General features: G+C 36.5%; 1 protein-coding gene across 5 annotated transcripts; it reads right to left on the bottom strand.

The window, feature by feature from the left end:
* Positions 1-1,982: 1,982 nt before the first annotated feature.
* LOC110729237 lies at positions 1,983-6,659 on the bottom strand. Of its 5 annotated transcripts, none has more exons than XR_002512863.1 (4): positions 6,397-6,659; positions 4,394-6,107; positions 2,815-4,259; positions 1,990-2,729 (listed from the first exon to the last, which is right to left on the bottom strand). XR_002512863.1 is itself a non-coding variant. In XM_021908952.1 (3 exons), exons 1-3 carry the CDS (start codon positions 4,469-4,471, stop codon positions 2,696-2,698), a joined length of 324 nt encoding a protein of 107 aa, XP_021764644.1. In that variant the 5' UTR covers positions 4,472-6,650; the 3' UTR covers positions 1,983-2,695. The 5 variants fall into 5 exon arrangements, 2 of the variants coding, with proteins under 2 accessions (XP_021764644.1, XP_021764643.1); XR_002512864.1 differs by having other exon boundaries at positions 4,394-4,840; positions 6,397-6,657; XM_021908952.1 differs by having other exon boundaries at positions 1,983-2,729; positions 4,048-4,259; positions 4,394-6,650.
* Positions 6,660-11,993: the final 5,334 nt, after the last annotated feature.

Below are 11,993 nucleotides of genomic sequence, written 5' to 3' on the forward strand. Positions count from 1 at the left end.
CTATACTTTTGAACATTTGGTAAAAAAAGGAAAATTTGTCAAAAATAAGCCAACCTTTGCCCAGTTTGCTTAAAATAAGTCAACTTTTTAATTAACTTGGAAGAAGTTAACCTTTACTTAGTGTCTAATTTTGACGAGTCAGTTGAATTTTTAACCTACAGCTACAGGTAGGATGCTGACTCATAGGGTATAGTCGTATCCCCTAATCAAAAGTATTACCTAAGTCCTCTAACTAATGCAAATAGGGAAGTAGGGTCGAATCCACAGAGAAACGAGTCTTTTTCTTCCTAATTAATTTATATAATCTAGATTATAAAGTAACCACAATATAATGGTCGAAGGAAACTAAACTACGAAGATTAAGAATAAGGAGAAAACAATATATAAAAGGATCTAGGGTATAGGTTCACCAATAAATAATATTCCAGGGTAAAACATAATAATCAATCATCAATGCATATATTAATCAGATCATAAAGGACTTTCGCTACGTATTACAATCACGCAATTAATTTACCGGTATTAAATCTCATCTCTCGAATCTTGACTTAACCATTTATAAATTAACCTGCCTATTGAAACTAGACCTAAACATCAATTCTCATCTGTCGAATCTCGAACCAATATTGTTAAACTCATGCATAAAAGATCTGCGCAAATCTAGTCACAGAGCATTAAATCAATCAATAGGAAATTAATCTAGCATTAACAATTAACAACAATAAATTACCCCTTCATATTATTTATGGATCCCCATAAACCCTAGAAATAAAACTACTTACACATAATTAAATCTAAACTAATCAAAGCAATAAAACAAGACATGATCAAAGGAATAAAATAAACAACTAAGATTAAGAGAAGAGAAATCGTTACCAAAGAAATCTGGAATTAAGAATAGAGTTAAGAACAAAGTATATGAGAGAGAAACTAATCTAAAAGCTAAGTAGAGAGAGAAAATCTAAAAAAGAAGGTAAAAGAAGATACTAAACTTGCTCAATGGAAAAAATATTTATACTAAGCAAGAATCCTAAACTAAAACAAACTTAAACGTTGAATAATTAACATCTAATAATAACACGCGCCCGATCGGGCGAGGCACCGCCCGATCGGGCCCGCCTTTTTCTCCGCGTACTCTTCTAAACAGCCGCGTTCGATCGAGCTAGCATCTCACCTGATCGGGCACGCCTTTGGCCACGCACCAGCACACTCTCGCATGCCACGCCCGATCGAGCTAAACTTGCCCGATCGGGCCCTTGCTTCACTCAAGGCTTGGAACTTCGATTGGGCTTATCTCTTCGGCCCAATCCGGATATCCACTTAGGGTCTTGATCATTCGGTCCAAATACCTCGGTATCCCGATTACCGAGCCCTTAATCACCGGCTTGATGACTCTAATCGGCCTTGGGCTTCAAAGATGGTCGTGTCCTCCTAACGCTCGTAGTTGCTTCGTGAAAAACCCGGAAAACGCTCCAAGTGTGCAATTTCCTACAAAACTCAAGCAAAACTACAAAAACACTAGAAAACACAAATTAGTAATAAAAGTGGCCCTAAAGAGCCAAAAAAACACTACTAATTATTACCAAGGGACGGGGGTAAAATACTATATAAAATAGACATATCACTGACGTGGGACCATTACAATGCTTTCCCTTTTTGTATTAGCCTGTTCCCCCCCCCCCCTTATATTCTTCTTTCTTTGCTCCATTAAATCACAAAGCTTTCCCCCAAATTGAAACCCTAGTTTTCAAATTTTAATTTATCTGTGAAAGAAAGATGCGGCAACATTCAGCGGGTTCTTCTTCGAACTCAAAGAGAGGTTCATAAACTGTAATTAAATATAGTTGTGGGAGGAATCCAGTGGTGAGGACAATGAAGAAAGGGGTAAATGTGGGAAGGAATTTCTATGGCTGCCCATTTTGGTCTGTAAGTATTTCAACCTTTTTTGTTCCTTGATTTTTAGGGTTAATGTAGCTTAGCAAATTGTTGTTGGTGTTGTAGGATACTCAATGTGTAATGTTCAGGTGGATTTCAGACATTAATGATGGGGAATATGTTCATTAGAGGATTCTTGAGAGAGACAACCATTGTTGAATAGGAGCATGGAAAAAAAATGATGGAAGAGAAGATTAAGAAATTACAAGTGAATAAGGAACATTTTGAGGAAGATCTTCAAGAACTAAAGACTAAACTTGGCCAAATTATGATAGAACTGTTGAAGTGCTCAAGGAATGAGAACAAATTTTCATGGCACTTCTGTTTTCTTGGATTTTCTTTGCTTTCCTTCTGTTCAATTTAAAGTAGGTACCAATATGTGTGACAAGAGGACCAAGTTGTAGTCACTTGTATAAAGTATGCTTTGTAATGTAACCGCCTTTTGTTAATGAATAAAAGAGTTGGGTTTTCATACAATACACTTTCATAATTTGCAAATAAACTGCTTTCCCATTACACTGATCATTCAACATATAAGTGTTCAAAGGATAATTGACGACATCAGTTAATGTAAAATAATACATTCATCCTAAAAGCATAAGTTTCAAATGATAACAAAATAAATGTTCTCAAAATACATAATCAGGCTTGTAATCTAAGATGCACTTAACAAGCATAGCACCGGACAAGCGTTGCTATTGAGTGGCCTCATGTAGTGTTGAAGTCTTACTGGATTATGTACCTAGCAGGTCAGGTTTAGTCATCCTTCTTTGCCTCTTGTTTCCCCCTGATGGCTAAAAAACATAAGTAAAGAAAGTTAAGCCAAAATATATTGAACCTAAACTGAATAATAGAATATTCTTTGAATTGGACACTTACATTTGTCAAAATATTGCCATTTGATGCAAAGTAAACTCTAACACTAGTAAGCACCTTTTCTTTCCCTATTCCCCTTCTAACAACACTCTACCACCTGCACCACCCCTACCACCAGCACCACCCTTACCACCAGTAACACCTCTACCACCTGCACCACCTCTACCACCAGTAATACCTCTACCACCAGTACCACCTCTACCACCAGTAATACCTCTACCACCAGTACCACCTCTACCACCAGTAATACCTCTACCACCAGTACCACCTCTACCACCTGCACCACCTCTACTAGCTGCACCACCTCTACCACCAGTTTCACCTGCCCTACTTATGATCATTCTTCCTTCTCTACCTAGATGACTAGGAGTTGCAACAGAAATGTGGTGCTGGTTTAGCAGCTAATGATGTAGTGGTTGTGACATTGACAATGGGAGTAGCATCAGAAGTTGTTGCAGGTTCAGACCTTGGTGTTATTCTAGGTCTACCCTTAGGCTTCTTAGGTTGTTGTTCCCTCACATCAGGTGTATGTTTATTTGGGAATCTTCTCTTATTATGGCCCTTAACTAAACAGATAGAACAGGTCATTTCCATACACACTCTACTTAGTGTCCTTGGATTTTTAGGAAGTTCATATGGGTCTTTAATTTTATTCTTCCTTGGCCGACCGAGGCCAATTTAAATTGGAGGGGTGTCTACATTGCACACAACCCTAGGCCAGTGCCTCTCTCCCTCACAAGGTGGAATAGAGCTTGCATAAGCCTTTAAGTAAACCTCATTTTGTAGAAATCACTCACAAAAGACTCAGCATCTCTGTTTTTTGGAAAAAGATGCAAGTAATAGCATGACAACAAGGGATTCCCATCATGTCTAACCTTCTACATGTATAACTCTTTGCCGCTAGATTAACTACCAACTGATCTAAGAATTACTTAACATTGAAAAGGGTATCACTAGATGGCATAATATCACAATATGTTGCCTTCAACTTCTCTTTTTAATTCTAACCTAGACTGTATTCTAGGACATAGGACAGAATATGAGTTTTGCATTTCTTTCCTTTTTAGCACTAGTCTTTGCATCAAGGCTACTCTAATATCCTCAAGCATATGAATAAGATGCTTAGTCCTAGCATTGACAATGTAACCGTTAAATGTTTCTGCCATGTTGTTGGTAATGGCATCAGTTCTAATTGAGTTCTCTAGGAATTCCCTGCAAAAGAGTTTAGGATTGTACCCTTTGAATGCAGTAGCTGCATCTGCATTAATTTCAGCAAGCTCCTCTATTCTTTGATTGTATTCAGCAAGGTTATAAGCTTTGGCTATCTTCCCAAAAAAGTAGTTCATCTCATCTCCTCGGAAGTTCTTATGCCATAGCATGAAAATGTTCCTTACACAATGTCGATGTTTAGCTTTTGGTAGGACTTTAGCAACTGCATTCAAAATAGCCTTGGAAACAAAACACCACAAATTAAAGAAAGCTTAAAGCCTTAAAGTTAATGAAAAAAAAAGAAAAGAAGTATGCTTAATGTACAGAATTTAACTAACTAAAGCAATGTCAATGTTAAGCAACATAACAATACCTGATGCTCATCAGTAATCATGGCCAGCCTATCCCATCTCCAATTTCTAAACATTGTTGCAAGTTGGTGAATAATCATTCCCAAGATAGGTTGTTCTCAGCTTCTACAGCAGACCAAGCTACTTGGTACATTTGCTCATTGGGATCTGTGCTCACTGCAGACAGAAGCTCTCAACCAAGGAAAGTTTTGATGAAACAAGCATCCACAGACAACACCCTTCTACATGCCTCCTTCCATCCTAGAACCAAGTCTTCATAGCAAGTGAAGAGCCTCTGGAAATAGGAGCTCGGTCTGGCTTACTGACAACAGTCACCAATTCAAGCTTTGTACCCGGACTTGCTATCTTTAAAGCCTCCAAATAACTTCCTAACTTCTTATAATGATCCTTCATTAATCCATGGAGCATTCTATGGGCATAATATTTGACTTTGTATGCAAATGCTTTCCCTACAATAACTTTAAAAGATCTTCTTATTATCTCTTGTATTTCCTTGGCTGGCCAATGAGGCCTTGATTTGAACACTTCTGACAGTTTCTTTGCTACGTAAGATGACTTAAGTTGCCTGTTTTTCTTCATGTTTCTATGGCATGTGTGTTTCTCATCAACCTTTTCACTATAAATGTACCCAATCTTGAATGCTAAGCAGTACAAATAAAATGAGCACCCCTCAACACACCTTACTCCTAGTTGCTATCTTCTATTTTTGTTACTGACCACAAAGCTCACATCTCTCCCTTGTACAATAGCATATTTTGCAACAACATCTTTAAAGTCTCCACTGGTAGCAAATCATTGCCCTACTTTCCACATAAAATTTGTGAAATTTGCAACAGGATTCACCAGAACACCCTTCCTTCTCCTACCAACATTTGCATCTTCTTCACCACTTTCAGGTGTGTCAATGCTCCTCACTACTTGGATACTCACTGACATAACCAGATGCACTAGCTTCATTCACAGTAGACACCTCTTCTAAATTGTGTTCATCATTAGTACTCTTAATCTTAGATGCCTCTCTAAACAACCTGTTGAGCTATCTCCTTTAACCTATCATTACAAGATCTTACTTTTGCCTTTGCTGTCTTATATTCTTCATCACTTGGGTCTGACTCACTACCTACACCCTCATCATCAACTATGACATCATCATCACTACACAGCTCATCAAGATCTTGCTCAGCATCATCCTCATAGTTTTGACTGAGTTGGAATCAACAAGGGGTTTTTTTTCTTGGACTAGATCTAGTTGGGAGTAATAATACATGTGGTCCCCTCTTGGGTGTTAGTTTTTTAATGGGTGGTAAAGACTGGGAGGGTGATAACATGTGTCATATTTTAGGTTCATCTTCCTTCCTAAAGGCTCAAGCTCTAGTTCTACTTCATTGTGCAAACACATACACATCTATAGATCAGACCTACATTTTTTAGCTAACTCTGCCATTTCAAGAACCTCTGTATCACCAGCAGCTTTCCTTAACCCATTTGCTAAACTCAACCCAGGCACCAAGTAAAAAATCCCACTATTTATGCCATATTGCCCACAGTTCTTTGCTAAATCAATTAAATCAAAATAACAAAGCTCATCAGGATCAAGCTCACGAGTCTTCCCTTTGCCTCCCATATAAACTAATTCCCCATAATTTGTAGCATGTTTAAAACCCCCCACCATGCCAAAATAGAATAGACACTGTCAAATGCACCTATTTACCTCACCTATAATTGACAGAAAACACATACAATTAAGCCAAATTACATTACATTTATCAAACTATGTCATCTTAAATAAGACACAATCAATCAATTGCTTAAAACAAGGTCGCAAACTAGCCAAATTGCAGAAATTTAATGAAAATCAAAACTACTTATGTGCTAAATTAACTACAACATTTAACGTGAAATATTCAAAAAACCCCTAGTTTTAACAAATTTTTTAATCTTTCCCAGTTCATCACCATTGTCAACAATATTTACCCAAAGTACAGACTAGGGTTCAGAATCAAACCTGAAATTGAGCAATCGGGATATTAAATTCTGTACTTCCTGTTTATGAAAACGCGTCTCCTTCTTCTTTTGAAAAGGACCTTCTTTTCCTCCTTTCTACAAGCAACTTCATAAAATTATGGATTAAGCTCAACTATGGAGTAATGGCGGGTGACAAAGCGAGGAGGGGGTAGTTGAGGGAATTAAATGTTTGGGAGGAAAATGAATTGACTTTCCAACTTAATGACCTCCTTTTTTTTAAGCCGGTTATCAGTAATATGACACAGCGAAATTAAACACTAAGTAATAGGGCTGAGCAAAACTACCAAAAATCGAAAATCCAAAAAACCGATCCGTAACCGTTTCAAAAATTAGGATACCTGATCCGATAACCATAACGGTTTGGGTACCCATTCTGATAATTTGTTATCGGGTATGGTTATGAGTATCATTTTAAAATTAACGGTTACCCGATCCGATCCGATAAGCATTTTTTTTGCTTTTTTTCTCTACTTAAATTTATTAATATAAATCTAAACTTTTACTTTATTTCATAATCACATTATAATATCAATGATTAGTAATATTACTAATATTTTGATCAAGATCATATGGTATTGTTTTTAATTAGTTGTAAATTATATCATAATAACTACATAATTAAGTTTAATTATCATTATTGGATATCTTATTGGGTATCCGATAACCGATTCGAAAATTCGGGTACCCGAACTTATCGGTTCCGGTTATGGGTATCACTTTTAGTGATTTTGGTTATCGAGTACCCGAACCGTTAGTACTAACGGTATGGGTACCCGTCCAATGCTCACTCCTACTAAGTAAAGGTTAACTTATTCTTAGTTAATTAAAAGGCTGAATTATTTTGAGCGAATAGGCAAAGGTTGGTTTATTTTTGAAAAATTTTCCTAGAAAAATTGAACATTTTACAAAAAAAATGAACATTTAGTAAGAAATATGAACACGTCACAAAAACTGAACATAAACATGCAATATTTATGTTCATATTTTATTAAGAAATGTTAGTATATAGTATATGTTCAGTTTATATACAAAAATATTGAATGAATTATTACGAGTCAGACACACTTTTTTCAAAATTTGTCTAACTCGTAAAAATTCAAAATTTGTGATTTTTCAGATTTTTTTACTAAATGTTCAAAATTTATTATTGTTCATATTTTTTTACTAAATGTTCAAAAGTATTGGCATGGTGCATTGCGATTGTTCTTTTTTTTTTTTACTAAATGTTTAAATTTTGCAATGTTCAGATTTTTAATTAAATGTTCAAAATTCGCGATTGTTCAGATATTTTTACTAAAAGTTCAAAAGTATAGGCGTGATGCATTGCGACTGTTCAGATTTTTTAACTAAATGTTCAAAATTTGCGATGTTTAGATGTATTTACGTACTACGTGTTTAAAATTTGCAAATGTTCAGTATTTTTTTTTACTAAATGTTCAAAAGTATAGGCGTGGTGCACCTATATCTAGGTTCACCATGGTGTAACTTAAAATTTGCTATATTGAACTTAAATTAATTTAACCAACTAAAACTTATTTGTATTGAAACTCTATTATATTTGTTATTTAAAGTCATTGATTTTTATTAAAAAAAAATATTTTTTCTAAATTTAAATTATTTATATTGAACTCAATTTTTTTTTAGTTAGTTTTTAAGGTGAAGAGAAGAGGGCTTTAATATTAGTTAAGCTAAGGGCATATAAAGAAACCTTAATTATATGTATATATATATATATATATACATATATATATATATATACATATATATATATACATATATACATATATATATATATATATAAACTACTAACTAGATTGTACTTGTGCAAATCAAAGTGATAATTGTATTTTCGAGGAGTTGCATATTACGAAGTATGGAGTATATTAATTTGATAAAATTGAAAAGATAATACTTTCTTCGTCCCATTATTAGAAGCCTATTCATAATACGGAGTATTTATTACCCATATAATAAAGAGAAATAGACTTTTAATTTAGGAATGAGGGAGTATAAACTTTATAATGACATGGTACATGCAACTTTTCAAATTATTATTACTTGCTTGATATTTTTTATATTCAAATTAATATATATACTCAAGCTAATGGTTAGAGGTTCAAGAACATGTTTTATAATCTATCACGTCACCACAACATGGGTCGTCCTCATACCATGTGCTTAATATTCCACTTTGAAAAGAGGGGTGGATGAGATTTGATGTCGTGACCTTTGTGTCACGTTGACCCTAATACCATGTTAAATAATCAATTCAACCAAAAGCTTATGCTAATGGTGGAGGCTCAGGAATATGTTTTATACTCTACCATTTTCTAAAGGCTAATTAATTGACGGGATTGAATAAGAGAATTATATATCAAAATTAATAAGAGTATTGGTAAGTTTAAAATAGTCTAATTAATTAGAGTTAATAAGTTCATTAATTAGGTACCTATAACATAGATTATTGGAAAATTTGCCAAAATTAACACCACCTTTGGGCGGTCTTCCCATAATAGCACCACCTTTTGATTATTCCTGAATAGCACCACCTTTCACATGTATTTGCCAAAAATGAAACAAAACCGGTTGGTAACCTGTAAAACAGGTTACTTGTGCACGTGTACAATGTCAATGGTCAATTTTATTTATTTAATTTTTTTTAAAACCTAAGTAATTAAAAAAAAGTACAAATTGAAAAAAAAAAAAAAGAACCCACCACCAAGCTGGCTAGCCTCCCCTGCCAGCCTTTCGCTGCCCAGCCCCCACCCCGTACCCACCCTCGTCGCCGCCCTTCCCCCTCCCCTAAACGACATCCCCTCCACCCATTCCCCCGCCTTAAACAACCCACCACCTATTCCCCGGCCTAAACACCCCTCCACCCATTGCATTCCCCCGCCCTAATCACCCCTCCACCCATTCCCTGTTCCCTTATCCATTTCTGGTGCCCCCTTCCCTTCCCCATTTTCGATGCCCCTCCCTTTCCCTTCCCAATTTCCGGCCCCTACCACCTATCACCTTTCCCCAAAACCATAACCAGTCGAAAATGTTGGTTGTGTAAAGGGAAAAGGCTCGAAATTGGGGACGATGAAGGGAGGGGGATTGAATCTGCTACGGGGAGGAGAGGTGGGGGCTGAAATCGGGAACAGGGAAGGGAGGAGCCCGAAATCAAGGTGGTGGTTCTCAGTGAAAGGGGGTTTTAAATTTTTTTGGTTTTAGGTGATTGGTCTTGGTTAGGGTGGTGGATGCCGGTGAAAGGGGGTGGGCAAGGGGGCCGGGAAAGTGGGAAGGGGGATTTAATTTTTTTTTTTTAAAAAGTTTTTCCAAAATTAAAAATAAAAATAAATAAATTAACCAATCAAATTAGAACACGTGTCCCAAGGTTACCTGAAAAAAAAGTTACCGGTTTTTTGTTTCATTTTTGGCAAATACATGTGGAAGGTGGTGTTATTCTGGAATAATCAAAAGGTGGTGCTATTATGGAAAGACCGCCCAAAAATGGTGTTATTTTTGGCAAATTTTCCTAGAGACACACCTATTTCTACTATACATTATTAATACTGGCCACATTCACTATACTTTTTCACATGTTTTCACATGTTTTCACATGATCATTAGCTTATTATTAGAATCTTAATCTCAAACTTTAGCACATGTACGAGGAAAATTTATAAGACATCCCTAATTTAAGGGCGTCAAAATGTGTATTAATTACTCAAATTGAGAAATCATTATGCAATATGTGCCCCTCAAAGCCAACAAATAATCATACTAGTCTAAAGTCTTAGACAATAAAGTAGAAGTCACTTGCAAATTAATGATTATATACCCAACAAAATAAAACAAAAGATCATTAATATCATTTAATTAATTTGTCTTGTATGTTTATTATTATTATTATTATTATTATTATTATTATTATTATTATTATTATTATTATTATTTTCTGTTCGGTATCTTTTCTTGCTAAAATATGTTTTGCATGATGTTAACAGTTACTCGCCGACTAAAATGCGCAGTCCAACTTAAGAAATTGAGGCAAAAGCAAAATAACTAAGTTTTGTTCTTTAATTAATTAATATTATCTGATGTTTCCATTGTTAAGTGTGATTACTTTACAAAATGAATTCCTACTATGCATTTATTTCAGATTAAATGCATTAAAGATGTTCCCTTCATAACAAACTTTGCGAGTATCGCGACATCAATTCTTGGCGCCTGCTCCAATACAAGGGAGACGCTACTCGGGTCGCCAGTCCTACGGCCTTCGCGGTCTGCTGCACGCGGATGCACTTTTGTCTAAAGGGTGCAACTGGAAAGTCGGGAACGGTAAATCCATTCTTGCAGGCAGCTCAAATTGGGTTAACGGCACCACGCCAAAATTCCAGCCGGGGATTCTCCTAGACACTGCTAAGGATTGGACAGTTCATTTCTTCATTCATCCACAAACTCTTACTTGGGATGCGGATAAAGTACAACAGAGTTTTCAACCCGAGGATGCTTCCACAATCCTAGCTATGGAATCCCCCGCGTTACAGAAGGAAGACTTCCGATTTTGGGCTAGTACTACCTCGGGGAGTTATACGGTAAAGACAGGTTATGCAATGCTCATTCACCCTCCTCTTCCCCATTTACTTAGCCCGATTTGGAAAATACTTTGGTCCTTGCATTTACAGCCAAAGTGGAAATTATTCTTATGGAAATTACTCCATAACGGTTTAGCGGTCAAAGGTGAGCTTCAATGTAGGGGGGTTCCTTTACAGGATGGGGCATGTGATCAATGTAGTTCGCAGCTAGAAGATTTAAATCATCTGTTTGGGTATTGCACTATTGCACGAACAGCTTGGAGGGGTGGCGCGTCGGGTATCCACTTAGATTTATATGGACACCTTTCTCTATCAGATTGGATCCAAGATTATATCCGACTTTTCATTAGTCAGGACGGTATTTTCAACCCCAGTATAAGCTCATTCATTGGTACTTTGTGGGGTCTCTAGTTATTCAGGAATAACAGGGTTTTCAGTCCTGGCACATCTATTGCAACACCAATTGGATTGCAACTTTTGGAAATCCTACACTCTCATACTATCTATATGGATGATGACACAGGTACAGAGCGTTCCCCCTCCCATACTAATCTCCCTAGTTTCCCCCCCCCCGGTTTCATGTAGCCCATTTAGGCCTACAACACACAGGCTCGTGCTTGGTTACGATTCAGGTTGATGGCTCTTGGTTCAAAGACAAAGGGAGAGCAGGAATGGGCTGGTGTCTTGATAATACAGATCCTTTGGATGAAAGGATTGTTTGTGGGAGTAATTTCGGGTTGTGTTCGTCATCTCTTCATTCGGAAGCCTTAGCCTTTTTATATGCCTTGCAATGGGCCTCAAATGCGGGCATTCAATTGCTTTTGCTTTTTACAGATTCTTATAATCTAGTCACTCTTTTGTGTGGTGACGGACGGGGAGATATCAGGTACTTATGGCTACTGCAACAGATTCAACTTCTAGGGTCCTCTTTTCAACGGTGTAGTATTTACAAAGCAGATAGGGAGCGTGTTCACAGGGCGCACCTAATTGCAGG

The sequence above is a fragment of the Chenopodium quinoa genome, unplaced genomic scaffold (assembly GCF_001683475.1).
Source record: "Chenopodium quinoa cultivar QQ74 unplaced genomic scaffold, ASM168347v1, whole genome shotgun sequence".
NCBI classification, from domain to species: Eukaryota; Viridiplantae; Streptophyta; class Magnoliopsida; order Caryophyllales; family Amaranthaceae; genus Chenopodium; species Chenopodium quinoa.

Excerpts from the sequence above, each read along its gene's own strand:
- LOC110729237 (XM_021908951.1), bottom strand. The coding sequence starts at position 4,471 with ATGATTATTCACCAACTTGCAACAATGTTTAGAAATTGGAGATGGGAT. Across the intron at positions 4,260-4,393 it reads TGATTACTGATGAGCATCAG|GCTATTTTGAATGCAGTTGC; the intron begins GTATTGTTATGT and ends TTTGTTTCCAAG.